Genomic DNA, 27,639 nt, shown 5'->3' with positions numbered 1-27,639 from the left:
TTGGGAAATACCTGGAGATTTGGGGGGTGGAGCCTGAGGAGGGCAGGGTCCAGGGAGGGGAAGGACTTCAATGCCATAGAGTCCAATTGCCAAAGCAGCCATTTTCTCCAGGGGAACCGATCTTGGTCATCTGGATATCAACTGTAATAGCGGGAGATATCCAGGTACCAACCCTAGAAGTAGGTGGTCTTACTTCTGGAGTAGGGTTGCCAGCTCTGGGTTGGGAAATTTAGACATTAGGAAGAATTTTCTAAGTTAGAGAGGTTCCTCAGTGGAGAAGGCTTCCTCGGGAGGTGGTGAGCTCTCCTTCCCTGGAGATTTTTAAGCAGAGGCTAGACGGCCATCTGTCAGCAATGCTGATTCTATGACCTTGGGCAGATGATGAGAGGGAGGGCATCTTGGCCATCTTCTGGACATGGAGTAGGGGTCACTGGGTGTGTGTGGGGGGAGGAAGTTGTGAATTTCCTGCATTGTGCTGGGGGTTGGACTAGATGACCCTGGTGGTCCCTTCCAGCTCTATGATTCTATGAAATACCTGGATTCTTGGGCGTGGCCTGATGGGCACAGGGTTTAGGGAGGGGATGGACTTCAATGCCATAGAGTCCACCTTCCAAAGTGGCCATTTTCTCCAGGGGAACTGATCTCTATCGCTTGGAGATCAGTTGTAATAGCGGGAGATCTCCAGCCACCACCTGGAGGCTGGCAACCTTACCCATACACCTTATTACCACAAGGGGTCAAAACAGAACTCTATACTGTTCCGCAACAAACCACATTGCGTTTTGTTCCAGAGATTTTAATGAGCAGCTCCGTACAAACCCCTCATCCTTTATAGATATATAGATATATATATAAAAAAAAATTACAGAGGGTGTGGACGTACAAAGCAGATCTTTCCTCGCACCCAACAGGCACACTGCGGCATGCCCTTTCATGCTCCCATAAAGCTTCGGAGGGAGCAGCGCACTATCCAAAGTGTGGGGGGAGCTGAGAGAGGAAAAACAACAGCGGGGGGGGGGGGAGAGACAAACATGCGAGAACGGCTGGACAACCCTCAGCTTCCAGTGATCCGGCCCCCTCCCGCCTCGCCCGAAAGGAGGGTCTTACCTTCCCCCACCTCCTATGTGAGGGAAAAAAAATCCAGAATCAGCCCCCCCCCCCCAGTTCCATGCTGGTAAGCTCATGGCTAGTCTTGGGAAGGAACAGAAAGGCAGGGGTGTGAAAAGTTACCCATCCACGTAAAAGCTAGTGTGTCGGGGAGGGGCATGAAGAATGAGCACCCCCACCCAAGCCAGTGTCCAGAATGAGAGGCTCAACCGGGCCCCCACACCCAGGGGGGTAGGATGAATGTGTAGCAACCAGCAAACGGGAAGATGACTAGCCAGGACAGCAGATGCGGGGGATCACTCTTCCTTCTTGTCCTTGGGTCCTTCGCACACCGCCTGTTAGAAACAAAGATAAAACGCACAGTTAAGAAGAGTTGGTTTTTATATGCCGACTTTCTCTACCACTTAAGGGAGACTCAAACCGGCTTACAATCACCTTCCCTTCCCCTCCCCACAACAGGCACCCAGTGAGGTAGGTGGGGCTGAGAGAGCTCTACGAGAGCTGTGACTAGCCCAAGGTCACCCAGCTGGCTTTGTGTGTAGGAGTGGGGAAACAAATGCAGTTCACCAGATTAGCCTCCACCGCTCATGTGGAGGAGTGGGGAATCAAACCCGTTTCTCCAGATCAGACTCCACCACTCCAAGCCACCACTCTTAACCACTACACCACGCTGGTGAAAAGGTGACATCTTTGGGTCAGACAAGATGTTGGGAACAGCTCTCCTAAAGACTTAACTGCACGCGTGCGGGTCCCCGGTTCTGGAAAGGGAGGCTTAATATCCTGTGACACAGCCACACTCCAAAACAGGCCATCATACAAAGAGCCCCAATAGCTCAGACCAGTGGGTTGCCCCACGCTTGCCATCTCCCAGACTGGAGACATGGCAACCCCAGTAGCTACGTGTCGCCCCCCGTCCCAGACGTGCAACAAGCCCCAAACGCTATGGAAAGGGCTCCCGCACCGTCCCGCGAAACAGGCATGAAGGAACCGCGGGCAGGACGACCCCTCCGAGTGAACCAGAGGGAATCCATTTTCCTGTGACCCCGTTCGAATGTCCAGCAGAAGCCATTTCGCAAGGAACAACCAGACACGTAGCCAGCACCCACCAGAAAGAATATAATTGAAGTGACCCTCAGTCATAATCATCTTTCCTTTTCCCCTCTCATGCTTGCTGTCACTACGTTGGCGTGGGTTTTGCGCAGCCCAGCCACAATACTCTCCTGCCTTGCTGGCCGAGCCCCTGAAATCCCCTGACCCACTTTTCTTGCATTCGGACGTCCGCTACTGGATCAGGTGTAGTATCGCCCCTCTTCAAAGGGAAACTGCCACCTTGGCGAACGTCTATCCTACTACCTTTACTTCATAGGCTCTGATTGTGTGTTGTGTACATGTTATTGGATTGCGTGGGCACGTATTTTTAAAGTAAACTTCTTAAAAGAAACCCTTGCTTCCGCCTCTTGTTTGAATCTTGGAACGGACTCCCGTAAACAAAGGTTAGATCCCGAGGTTATGCCCCTTGCCGGTTATTGATTGCTAATTTCCCCATATAAAATATTCATAACCGAGCAATTTGGCTAACAAGTGAGGGTCCGCCCAGTCCAGCATCGTGTCTCACACAATGGCCGACCAGTTGCTCTGGAGGTGCAACGACAGGGCAAAGAGGCCGAGACCTCCACAAGAACGTAAGAAGAGCCCTGCTGAATCGGATCAGACCAGTGTCCCATCCAGTCCAGCATCCTGTCTCACACAGCGGTCAACCAGTTCCCCTGTAGGTCAGACAACAGGGCACAGAGGCCTTCCCCTGATTTTGCCCCCTGGCTCTGGGATTCAGAGGCTGACTCCTTTTGAACATGGCCGCACCTATCCTAAGAGAAATAAACATGTTTTGGAGTTCAATACTATGGAACACCCGGGGGGGGGGGGTTGGCCCATGCGGTGCATGTTTAAGAGCAGGGCTGAATTTTACACCGAACCAGAAGTATTTTCATTACACATTTACCACCTCTTCCAACCCATATTTACGCGGCAGCTGAATTTGACCTCTGTAGAATTCAGGGTTCCTCCCTCCCCTCTGGCATGGAATCTGGAACTGCCTGGGTGAAAAATGATCCCGGACTATGCAGATTTACCCTTATTTGGCATAATTCCTTCCACCACCTGCATTAGCCAAAGGGCGGGAACAAAGAGCCACCAACTGGAAATCTTATTTAAACATCTTTTCCGGTGGACTGGTCTGTAGTGGAAAACCAAGATTCAAGTCCAGTATCAACTTCAAGACCAACGAGATTTAGGGGTTTTTTTAAGAGTCAAAGTTCCCTACTGGTATCTGAAAAGAACATAGGGAAAGCCCTGCCGGATCAGACCAAGTCCCATCAAGTCCAGCAGTCTGTTCACCCAGTGGCCAACTGGGTGCTTCTAGGAAGCCCACAAACAAGACCACTGCAGCAGCATTGTCCTGCCTGTGTTCCACAGCACCTAATATGATAGGCATGCTCCTCTGATACTAGGAAGAATAGGTATGCATCATGACTAGTATCCATTTGGACTAGTAGCCATGGATAGCCCTGACTTCCATGAACATGTCCATCCCCCTCTTAAAGCCTTCCAAGTTGGCAGCCATCAACACATCCTGGGGCAGGGAGTTCCACAATTTCACTACGCGTTGTGTGAAGAAATGCTTCCTTTTATCTGTTTTGAATCTCTCACCCTCCAGCTTCAGCAGATGACCCCGCTTTCTAGTATTATATGAGAGGGAGAAAAGCTCCTCCCTTTCCACTCTCTCCACACCATGCATAATTTTATAGACCTCTAGCATGTCTCCCCTTAACCGCCTTCTTTCCAAGCTATGCAAGCGGAACTCGAGTCCTATTTAAGCATCTGTCTGGAGTGAGGGTCGACCTCCATACACAGGAAACTGACTTTTTAAAAAATGACTCTGATTCTCAGAAAGCTGAATTTGCCACCTCTTGCCCCTCACCCGTGGAAGCAAGGGGAGAGCGCCCCGCCCGGTGAAAATCTTTGGACGGACGGCAGAGCAAGGCAGACAGCTTCTGGCTACTCTGGGAGAACCTCACCCAATGCAAGCGGGACTGAGTCACCGCTGGCAGACAATAGGCTGGTCACAAGGCTGCATATTCAAACACACACAACAGACCAGCTCCCCGCCAGCCAATGACGTGAGATCGCGGCTTGGTCCCATTGTCCTTTGTCCTACTGCAAGGTGAGAGGGGCTTTTGTTCTTAGGCACATCGTTCAAGTGTGTCACAACGGGCTGCCTCCGGCTGTACAGAAGCACCTCTTAACCTAAGGGGCTCTTCCTCCAATGGAAAGATGGGGTCAAAAAGAAAATACACAAATACATAAATTTTGCTCCGTGGAGCAGAAGGACAGAGGTGGGATCTGCCCCACTTTGGGGTCAGGAAGAAATTTCCCTCCAGGCCAGATTAACCAGGGATCCTGGAGGTTTCTTGCCTTCCTCTAGGCACAGAAGAAGAGTTGGTTTTTATATGCTGACTTTTTCTACCACTTAAGATTCAAACAGGCTTACAGTCACCTTCCCTTCCCCTCAACAGACACCCTGTGAGGCAGGTGGGGCTGAGAGAGCTGTGACTAGTCCAAGGTCCCCCAGCTGGCCTTATGTGTAGGAGTGGGGAAGCAAATCCAGTTCACCAGATTAGCCTCCGCCGCTCATGTGGAGGAGCTGGGAATCAAACCCAGTTCTCCAGATCAGAGTCCACCTCTCCAAACCACCGCTCTTAACCACTACACCACTGAATACATAAAGTTTGCTCTGTGGAGAAGGACAGAGGTGGGATCTACCCCACTATGGGGTCAGGAAGAAATTTCCCTGCAGGCCAGATGGGCCAGGGATCCTGGAGGTTTTTCGCCTTCCTCCGGGCACAGAGCAGGGGTCACTGGGGGAGGGGGGGGGGAGATGTAAATTTCCTGCCTTGTGCCAGGGGTTGGACTAGATGACCCGTGGAGTCCCTTCCAGCTCTGTTTTTCTAGGTCAAAGCGTACCATGCGCCCCATTAGCGGCAGGCTGAGAAAGCGCAAGGGGGGATTTAACAGTACGCTTTCTGTGTGTGTGTGTGTGTGTGTGTGTGTGTGTGTGTGTGTGTGTGTGGAAACTGCATTGTTAAGGAGGATGCACGCACGCCAGATGACTGGCGGCTCGAGGCAACCCTAGCCAGTACACGCTCAATTTAGACAGGAACAAGCTTTTCCCCGTGGCTGTCCACCATGGCTCAGGACGTTTTAGCCGGGAACCCTGCGGTCTTGGGGGGGGGGGGAGAAGAGGACGGCTCGTTTACACCAGCCCGAGGGGGCAGAAAGACAGCCAAGCTCCGCACGGCAACGTCTCTTACTAAAGCCGCCGGCGGCCCAAAAAGGCCTGGAGGAAGAAAGCGCGGGGCTTGGACCTGCGCCAAGGAGGCCGTGCCGGCTGCAGCTCCCAACGCTCCACGCCGCCCGACAAACAGCACAAAGAGCTAATTACCACGTTTCAGGAGCGCCCGCCCCCCCTAACAAAAACACACAAAAGAGAATCCCCAAAATAGAGACTCACAACCGCGTCCATATCTGCACTACCCGCCTCCCGCTTCCTTAAGAGAAGACGACGAGGAGTTGGTTTTTATATGCCGACTTTCTCTACCTCTTAAGGGAGAATCAAACCGGCTTATGGCCACCTTCTCTTCCCCTCCCCGTGAGGGAGGTGGAGCTGAGAGAGCTGTGACTAGTCCAGGGTCACCCAGCTGGCTTCATGTGGAGGAGTGGGGAAACCAATCCAGTCCACCAAATTAGCCTCCACCGCTCACGTGGAGGGGATGGGGGAATCCAACCCGGTTCTCCAGATCAGACTCCACGGCTCCAAACCACCGCCCGTAACCACTACACCATGCTGGCTCTCACTCCCAACACTCCACGCCGCTTGACAAACAGCGCAAAGAGCTAATGACCACATTTCAGAAGCCCCTGCCCCATCCCCACAACAAAAACCCACAAAACTGAATCCCCAAAATAGAGACGCCAACCACGCCTGTGTCTGCATCGCCCGCCTCCCGCTTCCTTAAGAGGCAAAGCAGAGAGGGCGGTGCAGGGTTGGCATAAGAATCAGCAGCTGTCGTGGGGGGCGCAAATAGCAGAGGGCATGTGCCACACGCCCACTGAGGGAGCCCGGGCTCGGATCTCTCGCTGCCACAGGTGCCCACGGACGCTCGGCTGCATCAGCGGTTTTTAAAAGAGCCTCCGCAGGGTCGTCGGGAGCGAGCCGGGCATGCACGGACCCTATTTTTAGGTCGCCCGGCGAGGCAAAAATGTCACCCGGCTGCAGCCGGCTGAACAGGCCCGCTCCGGGACTTGGGGGGGGGGGGGAGAGGAGGAGCAGGCGGCCGCGACGGGCAAGCAGGTGGTGAAAGCCAAGACGGAGAGCTCAGGAATGGGGGAGATCAGGAGGAGGGACAGGAATGAGGATAACACCGAAAGCACCGTCTAGAGAACAAGACGGGGCCAAGGCAATACGAAAAAGGGACGCAGGCAATTCTTTAGGTCCTGGGTATTCAACCTTACCCGGCTATGTTGCCAAATGGGGAATTTTTTCCTCCAACTGCATCTTCCTAAGGGCAAACCAGGCAAAGACCCTGGTAAATTCCACGCTGGCTATAATTAGTCGAGGAATAGAGAATAAAACTGCTGCTATCATACTGCCCTTGTATAAATCTATGGTGAGACCACACTTGGAATGCTGTGTGCAGTTCCAGTCGCCACACCTAAAAAAGGATATTGCAGAGCTTGAGAAGGTGCTGAAAAGAGCAACCACAATGATTAGGGGACTAGAAGAACTGCCCTATGAGAAGCGGTTAAAGCGTTTAGGGCTGTTTAGCTTGGAACGAAGGCAGTTAAGGGGAGAGATGATAGAGGTCTATAAAATTATGCCTGGTACGGAGAGAGCAGACAAGGAGAAGTTTTCTCCCTCTCCCATAATACTAGAACGCGGGGTCATCTGCTGAAGCTGGAGGGCGAGAGATTCAAAACTGATAAAAGGAAGTATTTCTTCACACAACGCATAGTTAAATTGTGGAACTGCCTGCCCCATGATGTGGTGATGGCTGCCAACTTGAAAGGCTTGGGGAGTGGACATGTTCATGGAGGAGAGGGCTATCCATGGCTACTATCAAAAAGGATACTAGTCATGATGCATCCCTATTCTCTCCAGGATCAGAGGAGCATGCCTATTATATTATATGCCGTGGAACGCAGGCGGGATAATGCTGCTGCAGTTGTCTTGTTTGTGGGCTTCCTAGAGGCACCTGGTTGGCCCGTGTGAACAGACCAGTGAACTTGATGGGCCTTGGTCTGACCCAGCAGGGCCTTTCTTATGTTCTTATGACCCGAATCCTTCTGCCTGAGGGACAGATACTTAGAAGCGCCGTGTGCTTAAGAACAGCACAATGCCAAGATTCACCAAGTGCCAACTCTGGGCTGGGAAATTCCTGGTGATTTTGGGGGTGGAGCATGATGCGGGCGGGGTGTAGTGCCATAGCGTCTACCCTCCCAAGTCCTCCAATGGAAGCTGATCTCTTTTGTCTGGAGATCAGTTGTTATTTCAGGAAATCTCCAGGTCCCACCTGGAGGCTGGTAGCTGTAGCTAAATGCTGCCGCCACATGCCCGTAGCCAGCCATCCGGCTCCAATCCAGCTGGAATCCAGCCAGCATGCCAGCTGTCCAGGGTGGCAGAAGCCTCCCTTGCCCAGCTGAAAAGTCCCCAGACAGTCCGGTGTGAGATCAAGTAGATCCAAGCACCGTCCAGAGACATGTTCACAAGGACGGATTATCAGACTGCACGTCAAGGACAACACTTGACTTGGAGGGACTTCACTCATGCCCACATGCCAATGGTTGTGGGGTGGGGTCTCCTAGACCTTGAAGGGACTGGGATTCATGCAGACTGCTCTAACTGCCTTGAAGCCCGGTTTTTCAGGGAAATCTTTCGGCAGTAAACCTCTGAATCCCAGTCACGGGAGGTAACGTGAAGGGAAGGCCTCAGCCTCTCTGTCCTGTTGTGGGACCTCCAGGGGAAGTGGTCGGTCACTGCGTGAGTCAGGATGCTGGACTAGATGGGCCCCTGATCTAACCCAACGGGGCTCTTATGAAGGCCTCGGAGCCCTGTTGCTGGACCTCCAGAGGAACTGGTTGGCCCCTGTGTGAGACAGGATGCTGGACTAGATGGACCACTGGTCTGATCCAGCAGGGCTCTTCTGAGGTTCTTATCAGGGGAAGGCCTCAGCCTCTATGCCGTTGTTGGCCTTCCAGAGGAACTGGTTGGCCATTGTGTGAGATGGGATGCTGGACTAGATGAACCCTCACTGGTCTGATCCAGCAGGGATCTTCTGAGGTTCTTATGAAGGCCTCAGCCTCTGTGCCCTGTTGCTGGACTTCCAGAGGAACTGGTTGGCCACTGTGTGAGATAGGATGCTGGACTAGATGGGCCACTGGTCTGATCCAGCAGTTCTCTTCTGAGGTTCTTATGAAGGCCTCAGCCTCTGGGCCCTGTTGCTGGACCTCCAGAGGAACTGGTTGGCCACTGTGTGAGATAGGATGCTGGACTAGATGGGCCACTGGTCTGATCCAGCAGTTCTCTTCTGAGGTTCTTATCAGGGGAAAGCCTCAGCCTCTGTGCCCTGTTGCTGGACCTCCAAAGGATCTGGTTGGCCGCTCTGTGAGAAAGGATGCTGGTCTAGATGGACCACAGGTCTGATCCAGGAGGGCTGTTCTGATGTACATGTCAGGGGAAGGCCTCAGCCTCTATGCCCTGTTGTGGGACCTCCAGGGGAAGTGGTTGGCCATTGTGTGAGACAGGATGCTGGACTAGATGGACCCTCCCTGGTCTGATCAAGTAGGGCTCTTCTTAGGTTCCTATCAGGGAAAGGGCTTGGCCTCTACGCCCTGTTGTTGGACCTCCAGAGGAACGGGCTGGCCCCTGTGCGAGCCAGGATGCTGGACTAGGTGGGCCACTGGTCTGATCCAGCAGGGCTTTTCTGATGTTCTTAAAGTCGCACACTTCTGATGACTATAATATTTCGATCCTTTAAAACAAGTATATCCCTCCTCGCCTCCTCAGACCCAAGGCTCACAACGTGAGAGCACAAAAACATTAACAAAATCACGCCACTTTGGTTTCCAGCGTACATCTTAAAAGGTAAAGGTCCCCTGGGCAAGCACCCATGGGGTGACGTCACATCCTAACATTTCCTAGGCAGACTTTGTTTATGGGGTGGTTTGCCAGTGCCTTCCCCAGTCGTCTTCCCTTTACCCCCAGCAAGCTGAGTACTCATTTTACCGACCTCGGAAGGATGGAAGGCTGAGTCCACCTTGAGCTGGCTACCTGAAACCAACTTCTGTCGGGATCAAACTCAGGTCGTGAGCAGAGCTTGGACTGCAGCACTGCAGCTTAACACTCTGCGCCACGGGGCCCCTAGTGTACATCTTACAGTGTTTGAAATCCAGGCTTGTTTTGCTCCCCTCCCACAAATAACCGCGGAGTGCCTTGTTCTCTCTTCCAAACCCAAGAACAAAAGTCAAGGGCTCTTGTGTTCCTGCCACTCAGGTTGCCCTGTCCAGGCACTCCCTCGGGGTGCGACGGCCCGGCGCTGAAGCCCCACCCACCTCATTCACCTTTATCAGTTCCCTCACGAGGCAGAGCCCCGTGACCGATTTACGTGCCGGCCCCAGCGTGGCGGGACGGTTGCCAAGGAGGATTCCCCGGCCCTGCCCGGCTCTTCCTCTTTGCCCAGGCCTAGCAACGGGGCCCAGGTGGGGAGGAGCTGGCTGTCAGGGCCTGGCGGTTTCTTTCGGACAGGCACCGTTTGGGCCAAAATGTTACCCGGCAACCAAGACCAGACTATTTTCGAACTCATGTGCCAGGCTTGCTTGCGGGCACGCAGTTTTAAAAGGCCTCTTGGTCAGGGGGTCTCAAATGAAGGGGCAACCTCTTGAGCCGCTTCAGAGCCCATGTGGGTGTAGTGGTTAGAGCTGGGGTGTTATGAAGGCCAGAGATGACATAAATGTCACTTAATTGGGCCATGCCTTGCCAGCCCAGATTGGGAATTTTGGGGGTGGTTGCTTCGGCTGGTTTGCGGGCCAGGTAACAGCTCTCAAAGGGCTGGATCTGGCCCTTGGGCCTTATGTTTTACACCCCTGGGTTGGAATGTCGGGCTAAGATCCAGGAGACCCAGGTTTGAATCCCTTCTCGTGCCATGGAAGCTTGCTGGGTGACCATGGGCAAGTCACACACTCTCAGCTAGCCTACCTCACAGGGCTCTTGTGAGGATAAAATGGAGTAGAGAAGGATGTCAGCCGCTCGGGGTCCCCCACTGGGGAGAAAAGTGGGATATGAAGTAAATAAAACAAATTAACAAGCGTGGTATAGCAGTTAAGAACGGTGGACTCTAACCTGGAGAACCGTGTTTGATTCCCCACTCCTCCACATAAAACTAGCTGGGTGACCTTGGGCCAGTCAGTTCTCATAGAGCTCTCTCAGCCCCACCTACCTCACAGGGTGTCTGTTGTGGGGAGGGGAAGAGAAGGGGACTGTAAGCCGGTTTGGTTCTCCTTTAAGTGGTAGAGAAAATCAGCGTACAAAAGCCAACTCTTCTTCTTCCATTATAGCTGGGCCCGCGCAAATACTTCCACTAATGCCCTTCTACCTTTTCCTAAAAGACAAGTTCTGCTGCAGCAACCAGAATAGGTGGTTGCCCTCAAAACATTTTACAGATTTGCAGCTGCTAAATGAGAATGAGATCCCACACACACACACAAACAGCAATGCATGGAAGCAATGGCACCCCCACACACACACCTTTGTGTGCATGGACTGCAGGCATTTCCACGCCAGCGTTGCTGCTCCCTTCGGTTCTCAGCAGCACGGCCCTGCTCGGGGCCAGTGTAACCCATCCAAAAAAAGGTAAAGGCCCCCTGTGCAGGCACCGGGTCATTCTTGACCCATGGGGTGATGTCACGTCCCGACGTTTACAAGGCAGACTTTGTTTACGGGGTGGAAGGCTGGAAGGCTGAGTCAACCTTGAGCCGGCTACCTGAAACCGACTTCGAATGCTGGTCGTGAGCACAGCTTGGACTGCAGTAGTGCAGCTTCCCATTCTGCGCCACGGGGCACTTATCCCATCCAAAAGCTAGCTCTAAAGCAGTGGTTCCCAAAATGGGCAGTACCACCCCCTGGGGGGCGGTGGGATTAGCTAGGGGGGCCACAAAGAGGCAGGAAGGAAGCAGGGGGGCGCTAGAGGTGAGCCCCTTCAACTCTGTTGTTGGGATAGGGTAGGGGGCGCTGGGGTTGTGTTTGTAGATCCAAGGGGGCGGTGGTCTGAAAAGTTTGGGAACCACTGCTCTAAAGGTTTTCAACTTGCCACTCGGCAGAGGCGCAAAGCCCATCTGTGCGATGCGCAGAGACCACGAAGCGGTAATCGTACGCAGGTATGCGGGCAAGGCCCTGCTGGGCAGATTCCTGCCGCGACACAGATCTTTGTTGACCCCCTCCCTCCCCCAAACCACAGCACCTGGAGCTTGGAGTGTTCGTCCAGCAGCCGGTCGTACTCTTTGGTCAGCCCTTCGGCCTGTTTGCGCATCGCCAGCGCCTCACTCTCGGCCTTCTCCAAGGCTGGGGAGGAAAAACAACAACACTTGCATCAGAATCCCTTTCCACATACTCCGGCATGCCCTGGTTTTACCATTTCCTCTCGTCCACTTAGCGGACTACCCGTGGACCTCCACTGAACCTAATCTAGCTAATGAGACTCTACAAAAGAAGAGGCTGCGTGGTGTTGTGGTTAAGAGCGGTGGTTTGGAGCGGTGGACTCTGGTCTGCAGAACCGGGTTTGATTCCCCGCTCCTCCACATGAGCGGCGGAGGCTAATCTGGTGAACTGGATTTTTCCCCCACCCCTACACGAGGCCAGCGGGGTGACCTTGGGTTAGTCACAGCTCTCTCAGCTCCACCCACCTCTCAGGGTGTCTGTTGTAGGGAAGGGAAGGGAAATGTGATTGTAAGCTGGTTTGATTCTTCCTTAAATGGTAGAGGAAGTCAGCATATGAACAAAAACCAACTCTTCTTCAAAAAAATTATCCGGGGGTGCACATGGAAGTTTACAGCCCCTCTTATGTGACTATAAAGACTGCAGTCTGAACATTCTCAGAGGAGAGTTTGCAGAGGAAAGTTCAGTAGTGTTTAAGTTTTAAATTTGGGATTTTATGGTTTAAAGTTAGATTTTTTTGGCTAATTTTATTGCTGATTATATTATTGTATCTTGTATGATGTTACCTGCCCTGAGCCGGCTTTGGCCGGGGAGGGTGGGCTATAAATCACAAGATAAATAAATAAAAGCTGCCCTATGAGGACTTTCCACCAACCCTTCCCACCGTTCCTAGAAGGAAACTCATTTGTGTGAGAAAGTTATTTCCAGCAAGTTGCGTCCATTAAAGTGGCAAGATGGTATAGCATTTCCACTACCGTCTACAGATCTAAATGAGAGATCACTCCACCCTGGGTTTTGGAGCGGTCTATGCATCAGAAACGTGCTGATGAATTTCCCCCAGCTGGTGCAGGATTTGTGCATCAGTTTTGGAGCTACGCTCAAGAACCATCCAGATCTTTGATCAGTAGTTTAAACGCTACTGTTATCCTGTCTAGAAACAGTCACGTGGGAATGTTCTTCTCAGAAGGCAAGTAGGAGTTATTCAGACTTTTTAACCACTTTGTTGTGCTCGGAGAGTTTTTTAGGTTTTTTTTATTGTTTCCTTCATTTTAGAGGCATATTTGAAATCACTGATGGAAGGAAGAAGAAGAGTTGGTTTTCATATGCCGACTTTCTCTACCACTTAAGGAAGAATCAAACCGGCTGTGGCTCAGTGGCAGAGCATCTGCTTGGCATGCAGAAGGTCCCAGGTTCAATCCCTGGCATCTCCAGTTAAAAGGGACTAGGCACATAAGTGTTGTGAAAGACCTCCGCCTGAGACCCTGGAGAGCCACTGCCGGTCTGAGCAGACAATACTGACTTTGATGGACCCAGGGTCTGATTCAATATAAGGCAGCTTCATGTGCATACCTTCCCTTCCCCTCCCCACAATAGACACCCTGTGAGGTAGGTGGGGCTGAAAGAGCTCTAAGAGAGCCGTGACTAGCCCAAGGTCACCCAGCTGGCTTCACATCTAGGAGTGGGGAAGCCAACCCGGTTCACCAGATTGGCATCCGCCACTCATGTGGAGGAGTGGGGAATCGAGCCTTGGTCCTCCACCGCTCCAAACCACTCTTAACCACTACACCACGCTGGCTCTAGGAAAGTGCTGTCAAGTCACAGCCCAGTTATGCTGACCCTTCAAAGGGCTTTCAAGACAAGAGATGGTTTGCCATTCCTTGCCTCCGTGTAGCAAACCCTGAACTTCCTCGATGGTCTCCCCTCCAAGTACTAAACCAGGGCCAACCCCGCTTAGCGGCCTTCCAAGAGCTGACAAGATCGGGCTAGGCCTGGGCCTTCGAGATCCGGGCTGGAAAAACTGGGGGAGGGAGATTTAACTCACAACAGGGATGGCACTTATGGAACCAAAGGACGACAGTTAAGTCAGGACACACCCGTGCGGTGCCCGGGACAGAGAAGGTTGGACTTTGTCTAGGGTAACTTGCAAATTTCCTGACACTCACTGAGTGACCTTGGACCAGTGTTTCTGCCGAATCAGGGAGAAGTACAGGAATAAAAACGAGAATCCTCCACGTATAACTCGTTAAATTTCCCGGAGAAAGGGCGAAGCAGCAATGCCATAAAATCCTCGACTTCAGTGGTCCAGGTTTGCATTCTTGCCTATCTGTCAGGACGGAAACAGATCTCGGCACAAAGCTCGACATTCCACACTTCCTTCTTCAGCCGGTGGCTCATCTGGGAGGCTGGGAGAATTCTCAGATGCCTTAGATTTGTCAATGCTAGACTGACCAACCAGGGAAGACCAAGTCCTCTGGCCGGTTGTCCTCCACGCCCTCCATTTCACCCTAACAGCCCTGTAAGGTAGTCTAGGCTGACAGGGGGTGTCTTGCTTAAGGTCGCCCAGCAAGTTTCCATAGCAGATTAGAACTTGGGAGCCAGCGTGGTGTAGTGGTTAAGAGCGGTGGCTTGGAGCGGTGGACTCTGATCTGGAGAACAGGGTTCAATTCTCCCCCTCCTCCACATGAGCGGTGGACGCTAACTTGGTGAACCGGGTTGGTTTCCCCACTCCTCCACGTGAAGCCTGCTGGGTGTCCTTGGGCCAGTCGAAAGCAGTACAGTATTAAAACTGGAATGCTTAATAATAGCAGACGTTTGGTAAAATAAGTCTATCAGAAAGCACATACATTAAGTATATAGATAAATACAGTACGCAGAATACATATTCCCAATTTGCTTGGCTACTGAATAGCCTTTGCCTTATTTTCATTGCTAACCAAGCAAATCTGGCCATGCTAGCAGATAGGTTAACTATTGCGTCCGATAGGAGGCGTGCTAGACGTTGTTTTCTCAGAGATCTGGGGCAGTCCACTAGTGATTGAATCAATGGACCTGTGCGGGCATGATCATATAAATTACAGATCATATAAATCTGTTGTGGGGAAGGGAAGGTGATTGTAAGCCGGTTTGATCCTCCTTTAAGTGGTAGAGAAAGTCGGCATATAAAAACCAATTCTTCTTCATCATCTTCTTCAAAAAGGGGAAAAACAAAGCTACCTGGAAAACATATGGTTACCTAGGCCAGTGGTCGGCAAAACGCCGCTCTCAAGCCGCATGCAGCTCTGGCCGGTTGAGTGCGGCTCTCGAGGAGGCAGAGGAGGTGCGCTGCGGCTCCTCCCTGCAGGTGGAGGCGGCGAGCGGCTGTCGCCTCACCTCTGCTCCCCCCTTGCTCGCGGCCCTCCACCTGGGGGAAGGTGCGGGGTCGCGGCCCGGGCAGGCCAGGCTGGCTGGAGGAAGGGCTGGGGAAGCACACCCCCTGGAGCCGGATGGCGAGGAGCCACAGGGAGTCGGCTGCGGCCGAGGTAGGTGCGGGGCAGGGGGGGACGCAGGGAAGAGCGGGCCAGGGGCACTGCCTTCTGCCCCGCAGTCTCCCTTGCCGCGGCCAGGCTGGCACTTAACACACACAATGCACATTTCCCCCCGACCAAATTCTCAAAACTCTGCAGGGGGGCTTAATTTTGAGTTTGGAGGACGCGCATGGGGGAAGATGGCTTTGCTGCTCCGTAGATGCACAAGGCAAAACCTCCCGTGCACTCGGTGAATAATTTTGGAGCTGAAACTTGTCAAAGTGTTGCGGGGTGTGGCAACGGAAACGATCCGTGAACACATAAAGGTGCCTTCTACTGAATCGGAAGTCAGTATTGTCTACTCAGACTGGAAGGATCTCAGGCTGAGGTCTTTCGCATCACCTACTTGCCTAATCCCTTTAACTGGGGATGCAGAGGATTGAACCTGGGACCTTCTGCATGCCAAGCAGATGCTCTACTGCTGAGCCACGGCCCCTCCCCTAAAAGGTCAGTGTTCTATGTTGAACATATAAACAGTGTACCTACCTATATAGTTTAAGAAATTTGGCTCTCAAAAGAAATCTCAATCATTGTACTGTTGATATTTGGCTCTGTTGACTAATGAGTTTGCCGACCACTAACCTAGGCCATTATTGGAGAAGAACAGCTGGGTTTTATACGCTGACTTTCTCTGCACCTTTTAAGGAGAATCAAACCGGCTTACAATCTCCTTCCCTTCCCCTCCCCACAACAGACACCCTGTGAAGCAGGTGGGGCTGGGAGAGCTCTAAGAGAACTGTGATTAGCCCAAGGTCAATCAGCAGGCTTCATGCGTAGGAGTGGGGAAACCAACCCGGTTCTCCAGATCAGAGTCTGCCACTCATGTGGAGGAGTGAGGGATCAAACCCAGTTCTCCAGATTAGAGTCCGCTGCTCTTGCCCACTGAAGCACGCTGGCTCTCTAGGCCTGCCTGGGCATGGTGCCATGTGCACAGCCTGGGCGGGACAGAATGGAAGAACAAGAGCTGTTACATGAGCCCCGGGGAGGCGAGAAAGTCAGGAGGGCAGGCCGCCACCCAAGCCAGCGCAGGATTCCTCTTGGGCTGATGTCAACCCCTCTGGCTTGCCAGCTCTGGACATGAGACCCACCGAAGCTGCTCAAACCGGCTTGGACTGCAATCGAGAACATCCACCCGCTGTTTTTTGTGCCTGTGTTATTTTAAAGACACCGAGACCAAGGGTGGGGAGAAAGAAAACGGTAACCAGAGCTTCTGAAAACCAGCACTGTGTGTTCTGACCCCCCCTTCCGCCCGGGCGTTTAACGGCAGCTGATGTTTCCAGCTACCTGCTGGGAAGAAGCGACGCTCCCCGTGGGAAGGGAGCCGCCCGAGTCCAAAACCAAGCTGTGCTCGGCCTGAGAAGTTCGATTCTATTACCCAAGCACCTGACCCGTGTGCTGATTCCGCTTGGGCTGCACCCCACCAACATCACAGACAGCTTAAGAAGAAGGAGTTGGTTTTTATATGCCGATTTTCTCTACCACTTAAGGGAGACTCAAACCGGCTTACAATCACCTTCTCTTCCCCTCCCCACAACAGATACCCTGGGAGGTAGGTGAGGCTGAGAGAGCTGTGACTAGCCCAAGGTCACCCAGCTGGCTTCATGTGTAGGAGCAGGGAAACCAACCCAGTTCACCAGATAAGCCTCCGCCGCTCATGTGGCGGAGTGGGGAATCAAACCCGATTCTCCAGATCAGACTCCACCTCTCCAAACCACTGCTCTTAACCACTACACCACGCTCTCTCTCCTATGTCCAGAGGGCACACGTTTGGGGGGGTGTTTGCATAGCATGACTACAGTACGTGGGGCGTCAGAACGCCGTATGCAAAGAGACGCAGACCTCCCTACTACAGAGAAAGCGAAGTGTTTACAAACACACGCTTCGGGGCTGGCCCACCTAGTCCCAAAAAACATGATGCCAAGCAAATTATTTTAAGCCACGAGACAAAAAAGGAATGGGGCGTTTCAAAACGGCCCGTCGGGAAGGCTCACGGACATACAGTCCTAGGGCTATTAATAGAAGCGGTCTTTTCTCTTCCACTCTCTTCCAGCCAGTACCCAGAGTTGGTGGGAGGGAGAACATGCAAAGTAATCCATTTCCTTCCCCGGCAAGCTGCAAAGCTGGAAGAAGGTGGCATCGACGGGGTGGATAGGTCACCGTTTCAGTAGCAAGGAAACCATGTGCCCCCCCCAAATCAGAGCATGGTTTCAGTATTATACCTGCAAGGAAACCCCCACTCCAACCCCTAACAGATCCTCACCTCTCTTGGAGGAAGATAGTTCATCCTTCAGCTTCCTGACTTCTGTCTCCAGAGCTTTGTTCTCTTCCTGAGTTCCGGCACCTTTGGCAGTCAGATCTCCCACGTCAACCCCTGCCAACTTCAATTCCTGTTTGGGGGAGGAGAAACGAGGAAGATGCATTAAAGAATAAATGAATTGGGGTCAGCTTCTCAAAGCCCCTGAAAACCTTTAACGGAATAAAGTCTTTTTAGTGCCACAAAACACCATATATTTTTGCCGCAACGGACTTTAACATAGCTACCCTCTGGGATTTCCACTGGAGGAGTCACAATTTTATTATCTCAGATGTTCTCTCCAGGATCAGGGGAGCATGCCTGTTCTATTAGGTGCTGTGGAACGCAGGCAGGATGGTGCTGCTGCAGTCGTCTTGCTTGTGGGCTTCCTAGAGGCACCTGGTGGGCCCCTGTGTGAACAGACTGCTGGACTTGACGGGCCTTGGTCTGATCCAGCAGGGCCTTTCTTATGTTCTTATGGAGGATGGAGCTATCCATAGCTAGTCAAAACAGAGATGAGTCATGACACAGACCTATTCTCTCCAGGATCAGAGGAGCATGCCTATTCCATTAGGTGCTGTGGAACGCAGGCAGGACAATGCTGCTGCAGTTGTCTTGCTTGTGGGCTTCCTAGAGGCACCTGGTTGGCCACTGTGTGAACAGATTGCTGGACTTGATGGGCCTTGGTCTGATCCAGCCGGGCTTTCCTTATGTTCTTAAGGAGGACTATCCATTGCTACTAGTCAAAATGGATGCTAGTTGTGATGCATACCCATTCTCTCCAGAGGAGCTTGCCTATGATATTAAGTGGTGTGGAACGCAGGCAGGAGAAAGCTGCTGCAGTCGTCTTGCTTGTGGGCTTCCTAGAGGCCACCGTGCTGGACTTGATGGGCCTCGGTCTGATCCAGCAGAGCTTTCCTTATCTTCTCATGTTCTAACACCACAGAGCAAAACGGCATTAGCTGAAGGCGTCCGTATTCAGTCTTCAAGCAAGGGCAAAAAACACGCAAAGCCCCTCAACCAACTGGGTTTGCGCTGATCGCGAACAAAGCCTAGTTTGCTCCCAACGTTAAACCTTTCCTAACACACACACAGCCAGGGCAGATTGCTCAGCAAGGCTGAGCTTCGGCACATCTTTGTACCCCCAACCACACACTAAACAAGGCCTCCAGCAGGGCCCGCATTCAAAAGATGGGCCCAAGGGTCTCTGGGCAGCGAGAACTTGGGAGACAGCCAGCATTCCAGAAAGACAAAAAGTAAGTCAAACTCAGGAGACTTCAGGTGAATTAGAGCATAAAAAACATCCTTGTGCAATATATATATTTTAGTCAAGCAATAACCATCTAGTCAAGCAATAACCAAAGTAGCCTTGAATGCTTTTCTTTTCTTTCTTTCTTTGCATTTTTATCTTCGATATCTCTTCAAAAATGCCAGCCATCGTAAACATGCAGCAATCACCCAGGCTGTTCAGAGGGGGCCAAGGTTATCTGCCCCAGGCAGTTCTAATTAAACTGGGTTCTCAGGAAAATTCCCGGTCCGCCACAGGTCTCTGCTGCCTCCTTGAGGCAGGTCTACGCAGCCAGCATCTTACCGGAAGTCTTAAACCTGGTTCTCGGCACAGGCCGAACTGGGAGTTCTCAACACAAAGAGATCCTAGCCAGAATCATTTTGGCATCAACATGGAAGCAAGAATTTTCTGACAGAGCGGTCCCTCAGTGGAACAGGCTTCCTCGGGAAGTGGTGAGCGCTCCTTCCCTGGAGGTGTTTAAGAAGAGGTTAGATGGCCATCTGTCAGCAATGCTGATTTTGTGACCTTAGGCAGATGATGAAAGGGAGGGCACCTTGGGCATCTTCTGGGTGCATGGAGTAGGGGTCACTGGGGGGTGGGTGGGGGTAGTTGTGAATTTCCTGCATTGCACAGGGGGTTGGACTAGATGACCCTGGTGGTCCCTTCCAACCCTATGATTCTATGATTCTAAGAAAAAATTCCAGAGATAGAAAGATGGACAGAAAAAATGGAAGAATATGCAGCGATGGCCAAATTGACTTATTTGTTGAATAAAAGACCTTTAGAAGAGCTCCAAGGAAAATGGACATCTTGTTATGATTACGTAAAACTGTAGCTCTGTATTAGAATAATTAGAGTAGACAAGTATCAACTATTGACTGACTAGCTAAGAACAGTACAGTATAAATTTTAAAGGTGTTTTATCTAAAGTGGGAAATAGTAACTTTAAATAGTCTTGCTTTATGCTTATGTCAAACTGTTATTTAGTCCAAGTGCTTGTTCCGTAGACACGTTAAGTATATTACTTATATTAATAGGTGGCCATTCAAAGAAAATTGTAGATCAGGTTTTAAGGAGTAGAACAATAAGTAGGGTGCAAATGAATCAAAAACCATTATGCTGTACAGTTTACTTTAACTAAGGGATATCGGAGTTATTTTCAATATGGTCTCCTAATGCAGACATTTTCAATAACCTAACTGTTATTGTAGAGAGCGGCTTGTTATAGGGCACATTTTGGAAGGTTTGAAATACTGTATGTGTGGTGTTTCGTTTCGTATTGTGGTGTTTAGTGTGCGTTTTGTATTTTTCTTTTTTGCGATACAAATAAAAATTTATTTAAAACAAAATAAAAACATAAAGAGATCCTGTACAACATATCTTGTAGGTGAAAGTTACACCAGCCCTATTAGACTTCCTCCCTCCCCACCTTTCTCCCCAACGGGGAACCCAAAGCAGCATGCATCATTCTCTTCTCTTCGCATTTTATCCTCACAACAACCCTATGAGGTAGGTTTAATAATTGGGGAGGGGGAAAAGGCAGTGTATCTTGGCTATCGCCACTTTAACAGCCCAACGCCATTTTTGAGCAGAGTGCCTTAAGAAGCGGCCAGCATGTTTCTACCAACACCCAGCAGGGATGCTACGCGTAACTTTACATTTGCTGGTACCGCTGCCTAGCAGGGCAAAGTCGCCCACATAGGGCCCTGGCAAAAGGCGGCCCCAAAAGGAGATTAACCCATTGAGAACGCTACTGCTACGAAAAGGGAGGTGGGTAAAGCATGTCGGACCCTGGATGACTGAAGCTAGCCTGATCTCATCCTGGGAATACCCGATAACCCCAAATTCCCCCACCCCCCCACCACTCCCTGGCTCCGCCTGATACCTTCTTCAGCTTGTCGTTCTCCTCCATGTATTTCTTGGCAGCGTCGCTGGCGCCTTCCGCCTGCTTCTTGAAGGCTTCGTTGGAGGCCAGGGTGGTGGCATGCTGGGAGATCAGAGTGATCAGACGTCTCAGCAAGCTGCGGGGGGGAGACAGAAGCAGGGAGAGCATCAAACGGCAGAGTGAACAGCAGGGACAAGAAACGAGTACAGGTATTCCTCGGAGGTTCTGCAGGTTGGTTCCACACCTCCGCAGTAAAGTGAATATTGTAATAAAGTGAGTCACGTGAATGTTTTTTGGTTTCCCGGTGTAATGCCATAGGGGCCATCCTCCCCCAAAACAGCCCTTTCCTCCAGGGGAACTGAGCTGGCTGTAATTCCAGGAAACCTCCAGGCTCCACCTGGAGTCTGGCAACCCTAGCCAATCAAGGGCTGCCACACTGAACTTCAGGAGGGTCACGCCCGTATACCGGCAGGTGGCAGCAAATCGATGTGGCATGCTCTTGCCGCACAGGCAGTAAAACAGCAGATGCACTCAATGCGGCTCTATCCCACCCCCCAAGCACCACTTTGGCCCCACTTGTTCATTTTGTTTTTACAAGATTTGTTTTTAATAGCACGGCTTCAAAACAGGAGCCCGATTCTCAAATGGCTTGGGAAGTGCAGTTCAAAATACAGTAGGGTCCTAGAGTTGGAAGGGGACATACAGGCCATCTAGTCGAACCCCCTGCTCAATGCCTGATCAGCCTACAGCACCCCTGACAAGGGTACAGAATCATAGGATTTGAAGGGGCCATAGAGGCCATCTAGTCCAACCCCCTGCTCAATGCAGGATCAGCCTAGAGCACCCCTGATGAGTGTATAGAATCATAGGATTTGAAGGAACAGAGGCCAAAGGCCTTCCCCTGATGCTGCCTCCTGGCGCTGGTATTCAAAGGTTGACTGCCTCTGAAGGCGGAGGCTCCCTTTAATCAACACGGCTTGCGGCCACTGATAAACCTCCCTAATCCCCTTTTAATGAGAGATGAATTTCAGTTCATTTAATTTAATTGTCACTGTGATGCGCGCTCTACTTTGAGCAATGAAAGTGAACAGGCAAAACGGGAGCTGGGAGGCAGGGGAAGAAGGAGAGAGATGAAACTTATTTTCCAGCGAGGCTCGAGATTAAGAACAGGAAAATTGCACAGGGCCAACACCAGCAAACCCTGCGGAGGGGTGCAGCCGCTGGGGCCCGGGGCTGCTGGTCGGGCCCCTTGCCGCTGACCTCCCCCCACCTGCGCACCTGCCCTGCTTTTCGTAAACACACCAGAACCTGAGTTCCCAGCTGTATGTTATGCTCAGAGTTGCCAAGGAAGGGTGCGCAGGCGGTTTGCCTGGGGGCTGTGCCACCGGCCACGCACAATGCCCAGCGCTGTTGGGGGAAAGGGCATGCAGGCAGCCACGAATATGTGCCCGAAGCCCAGCTCGGGACCCCCTCAGAAGCCCCTTCGGACAAGGCCCAGGATCCAACCATGGAGAGCCAGCGTGGTGTAGTGGTTAGGAGCGGTGGACTCGAATATGGAGAACTGGGTTTGATTCCCCACTCCTCCACACGAGCGGCAGACTCCTTCCCTGAAGGTTTTTAAGCAGAGGCCGTATGGCCATCCGTCAGCAATGCTGATTCTATGACCTTAGGCAGATCATGAGGGCATCTTGGCCACCTTCTGGACATGGAGTAGGGGTTACTAGGGGTGTGGGGGGGCAGGTAGTTGTGAATTTCCTGCATTGTGCAAGAGGTTGGACTAGATGGCCCTGGTGGTCCCTTCCAACTCTATGATTCTAATCTGGAAAACTGGGTTGGTTGCCCCTCTCCTCCACATGAGGCCTGCTGGGTGACCTTGGGCTAGTCACAGCTCTCTTAGAGCTGACTCAGCCCCACCTACCTCACAGGGTGTCCTGTTGTGGGGAGAGGAAGGGACGGCGATTGTAAGCCAGTCTGATTCTTCCTTAAGTGGTAGAGAAAGTCGGCATATAAAAACCAACTCTTCTTCTTCTGGCTAAGGGCTAAAAAAAGTCCAAGAAGCTAGAGTCAAAACCAAAACAGGCTGCCCCATTTACGAGATGCACAACAGAAATGGAAGTCCCAGCTGCGAAGTCCCGCACTCTACGGGGCCTTGTGGCCAGGTGGCGGATTGACAACCCGTGGCCATTGTTCGCTGTCTCCGTCAGCTGCCTCGGCAGGCCAAAAGGCAGCTGCTCTTTAAGCCTGAAAGCTGGACGGGCAGATACGGAGCTGACGTCGAGCGCCTGTGGTTTGTCTCCAGTGCCAGGAAGGGGGCAGTGCCCCGGATCTGCTGCGAGCCACCCAAGAGCAGCTGACGCAGGCCGCAGAACGAACGGTAAACACGACTGAAAAGCAGGGGAGAGGGAGAATAAGAGCGCCGGACGGTTTGGAGGGGCACGCCAACTTGCTGACAAATGCAAAAAGTTGGGGATGCTGAAGCAGGCTTGAAGTCACAGCCTCTAGAAACACAGCGCTGGAAGGGATCCCAAGGGTCATCTAGTCCAACCCCTGGCACAATGCAGGAAATTCAGAGCTAACCCCCCCACTCCCCCAGTGACCCCTGCTCTATGCCTCCAGGACACATCTTTACAGCAACTCTATGCATGCAAAAGCCTGCTGCACTGTAGGAAAGTACTCTGCACATGCTCATAGGCTTCGCGTTCTCCTGGGCTGAGGGAGCTACATCAGCACGATGAATCGTTTTCAATTGACGTTGAAAGAAAAATGCTGCCACCTTGTGGCTAGCAGCTGTACAGCATCCCACAACTTCAAAATTTTGTAGCTGCCCCAACGCAATCTCCTTCCCTTCCCGGTAGGTGGGGCGGAGAGAGCTCTAAGAGAGCTGTGACTAGCCCAAGATCACCCAGCAGGCTTCGTGTGGAGAAGTGGGGAAACAAATCCAGTTCTCCGCATTAGCTTCCGCCACTCATGTGGAGGAGCAGGGGAATCAAACCCAGTTCTCCAGATCAGAGTCCACAGCTCCAAACCACCACTCTTAACCACTACACCATGCTGCCTCTCAGAGGTGGTTTGCCATTGCCTGCCTCAGCATATCAGCAAACCCTGGACTTCCTTGGAGGTCTCCCATTTAAAGTGACTGACCCTGCTTCCAATTTCCTGCGTTTTAAAAAAAAACCCTCTCCAATAATTCAGTTTTCCAGTTTGCAGAAAGCCAGGAGAGTGGGACTTGGTGCTACGTTTGTCCAAGGGATCTGTCAACTAGGCCTGAAATGATAGGACTTCATAGCAGCAAGCGAATGTGGCTAATGGACCTGGAAGTAGGAACTGGCTGCAGCATGCCTTTCTTTCCTCTTATGGGCGCCGGCCAGTCCACTGCTTGGGGAGGGGCAGTGGCTCAGCAGTAGAGAATCTGCTTGGCATGCAGGAGGTCCCAGGTTCAACCCCGGCATCTCCAGTTAAAGGGACCAGGCGAGTGTGATGTGAAAGACCTCTGCCTGAGACCCTGGAAAGCCCCTGCCGGTCTGAGTAGACAATACTGACTTTGATGGGCCAAGGGTCTGATTCAGTAGAAGGCAGCTTCATGTGTTCACACAGATGAAGCATACGAGTCTAACCGAAACACACACGGAGATCGAAGCCAGGGAGAGGAAGCAGGCCCCTTGCGGCTGAAAGCATGCATGTATCCAAAGGAGGGGGGGAAGAATAGATGGGAAATCTGGTAGGTTGGCACTAACACTACCTGTTCTAGTAAAAGACTACCTGTTCCTTTACAGGTTGATTTGATTTTGTTTTTGAAAAGCGCAACCGAGGGCAAGATACGCATTTCCAGGAAACGAATACATTCTCCCAGAAGAATTGCACCATTCAAAACTGCAAGCCATGCAAATGAGGTTTTGTTAACTGATAACAGAAGCGGCCGATAATGCGAGAAGTCAAGCGAGGAGTCCAGGTTCAAACACTGGCCAAGCGCCCCCCCCCCCCCCGCACCCTCCAGGCTTTAGAGCCTACAAACATGTCAAACCTACGGCCCGTGGGCCAGATCAGGACCCTTGAGAGTTCTCATCAGGCTAATAGAACTATGTCTCGTGTTTAAAACAAAATTCCCTCTTCAATAATTCAATTTTCCAGTTTGCTGAAAGTCAGGAGAGCCAGAAGAGAGGTCCCGTGTGCTCTGGAATTACTTCCTTCTCCTTAAAACACTAAAGCCCTTCCCCCAGCGACTGGTTTAAAAAAGCATACTGCTTCTGGTACTGGAGGGAGTAGACATCCATCATGACTAGTAGCCACTGACAGCCCTTATCCTCCATGACTTCACCCTCTCCCCGTTTAAAGCCTTCCAAGTTGGTGGCCATCACCATATCCTGCAGCAGTGAGTTCCACAGTTAACTATACTCTGTGTGAAGAAGAAGAGTTGGTTTTTATATGCCGACTTTCTCTACCTTTTTAAAGGAGAATCAAACCAGCTTACAATTTCTTTCCCTTCCTCTCACCACAACAGGCACCTTGTGAGGTAGGCGAGGCTGAGAGAGTTCGGAGAGAACTGTGACTAGTCCAGGGTCACCCAGCAGGCTTCATGTGGAGGAGTGGGGAAACCAACCCGGTTCTCCAGATCAGAGTCCGCCGCTCTTAACCACTACATCATGCCGGCTGAAACTGTCCATACTAAGGTTCTGGGCCCATTTGGTGCTCCTGCAGAGAATGCACAAATCTGGCGCTTTTGGCACTAGGCATCTCGACTCAAAAGTGGGCATCCTGCACCCTCCGCCTTTCGCAGGGTCCTACAAGTGGTGGCTTCCATTCAGCCCTGATAGCAGAACAGGCCCGCCTGGGAATCCACAGCTGGTTCAGACATGGAACGCCAACTGGCTTCTTCAAAAACAGTCTTGGTTGCTGAAGGGGGGAAGAGACGGCTTGTATTTTGAAGGGACATCCAGGGATGGTGAAGTTTGACACGTGGTGGTTAGTTCTGAAAGCTTTGCAAAATGAGCAGAACCAGATACCCGGCCTCTTGAAAAACCCCTCTCAGACGGTGCATGCCGCTTTGCTGAATATCTGATTAAATCTGCACGCGGGTTTCAGCGGTTCCTAGATCCCATTTGCCTCTTGCAAAAAGCGTCAGTTCCTCAAATGGGCTCTTGGCGCATTGCAACATCGAGCCAAGTTGTCTGGCCTCTGCCTAGTGAAGCCAGAGAGCCGTGTGGTCTAGTGGTTAAGAGCGGTGGACTCTAATCTGGAGAACCGGGTTGGTTTCCCCGCTTCTCCACATGAAGCCTGCTGGGTGACCTTGGGCTGGTCACAGTTCTCTTAGAGCTCTCTCAGCCCCACCTGCCTCACAGGGTGTCTGTTGTGGGGAGGGGAAGGGAAGGCGATTGTAAGCCGGTTTGATTCCCCGTAAAAGGTAGAGAAAGTCGGCAAATGAAAACCAACTCTGCTTCAGTTTCCACACTAACGCTCCCACGCAAACCCGTTTCTTACCCTTATGGCTGCAGGGACATGCTTGAAGGCCTACAGTGAACGAAGAGGCACAAAAGCCTCCAGGAAAGTTTAAGTTGTTTATAGAAGAAACTGGGGGAAAGGCCCCTGCCAGGGGTGGGATGGGTGACTTCCCTGCCCTTCAGCCACAAATTCTCTTTGCCCCGAATGGCAGTAGAATTATAACGGCAGCTGAAAAAACGCACTGTTGTTCGGCCAGCTGGTGGCTGCCCATTAGAGCAATTGTCTCCCATGAATGGCAACAGAATTAACGGGTTGATACTGGCATGCACACAACCATTTATCTGGTTGATACTGGTATGCACACTTTGGACAAAAGGCTGAAGCACCCCAGAAAGCAAAAAGCAGAAAGAATTCCACAACAGTGGGCTCTTTAATTTTATGGAATATATTGGGCACAAATTGGAATGCATCCCTACATGCATACCCAGGTTGCTGTTACTATTTTGCTATAATACTGTTATATATAGAATCATAGAGTTGGAAGGGACCACCAGGGTCATCTAGTCCAACCCCCTGAACAATGCAGGAAACTCACAACTACCTCCCCCACAGACCCCCAGTGCCCAGAAGATGGCCAAGATGGCCCCCTCCCATGAACTGCCCCCAAGTTCATAGAATCAGCATTGCTGACAGATGGCCATCTAGCCTCTGCTTAAAAACCTCCAGGGAAGGAGAGCCCACCACCTCCCGAGGAAGCATGTTCCACTGAGGAACCGCTCTGACTGTTGGAAACTCGTCTGATTTAATTTCAACCCGTTGGTTCTGGTCATATTACAATACATATTGTAATACGTATTGGTGTGCATAAAAAGTGATGTTATTAGACCCCTGATGAAGGCCAGGGGGTCGAAACGTGTTTGGACTGTGGTTTTAGTTTATCAACCTGTATTAGTTGCCCTTTGTGCTTTCGTTTAATATAATCTTTTATTGTTTTTAATATAGAGACCAGCGCCTTAAAATAAACAAATCTCTGTACGTAATTGAGTCTTTTCCCACCCAACCTTTGGGTGCCGGCAAGAGAATTATAACGGCAGCTTTAAAACGCACTGTCAAGACGGAGCAATCGTCTCCCACGATTGCACAAACCCAGCAGTGAAGCAGTTGCGAAGCATGCAACAGCCAGCACTGAGATACAGACTCGGTTGACGAGAATCTGGGCTGGATCTGCTCCGGTAACACTAGCAGAGTTGGTTGACAATAACTTTGGCTGGATACTCACAAGGACATCAAGAGCGAGAAGCCAGCGATGTAGAGGTTGCGTTGAGCTCGAAAAAGCTTCATGTGAAAGTGCTCCACGGCGCCGGGGTTGTTCTGCAGGTTCACTTTCTCGGTCACGTCGTCGTATTTCCGGATCTCCCGAATGGCATCTGCAAGGAGGCGCAAGACAGTCAAGAGCTCTGAGCGCCAATTTTAATTCAACATCTAGATAATTATTTTGTTTGTAGAGACGTTATATATGTCTGA

The 27,639-nt window shown here is 51.5% G+C and overlaps 1 protein-coding gene across 1 annotated transcript in view; it reads right to left on the bottom strand.

Moving 5' to 3' along the window:
• Positions 1–1,378: 1,378 nt before the first annotated feature.
• Positions 1,379–27,639, bottom strand: part of BCAP31 (B cell receptor associated protein 31) — a 38,278-nt gene continuing 12,017 nt past the window's right edge. Inside the window, exons 3-8 of the mRNA XM_056859489.1 lie at positions 27,395–27,542; positions 20,660–20,815; positions 20,349–20,356; positions 17,474–17,584; positions 11,676–11,776; positions 1,379–1,442 (exon numbers count right to left, since the gene is read on the bottom strand). Of these exons, the coding sequence (XP_056715467.1) occupies positions 1,404–1,442; positions 11,676–11,776; positions 17,474–17,584; positions 20,349–20,356; positions 20,660–20,815; positions 27,395–27,542 (563 nt within the window). The 3' untranslated portion in view covers positions 1,379–1,403. The remainder of the gene's footprint in view (positions 1,443–11,675; positions 11,777–17,473; positions 17,585–20,348; positions 20,357–20,659; positions 20,816–27,394; positions 27,543–27,639) is intronic.

Source organism: Euleptes europaea, chromosome 1 (genome assembly GCF_029931775.1).
Source record: "Euleptes europaea isolate rEulEur1 chromosome 1, rEulEur1.hap1, whole genome shotgun sequence".
Classification (NCBI taxonomy): domain Eukaryota; kingdom Metazoa; phylum Chordata; class Lepidosauria; order Squamata; family Sphaerodactylidae; genus Euleptes; species Euleptes europaea.
This window is presented reverse-complemented; position numbering and strand designations above follow the sequence as displayed.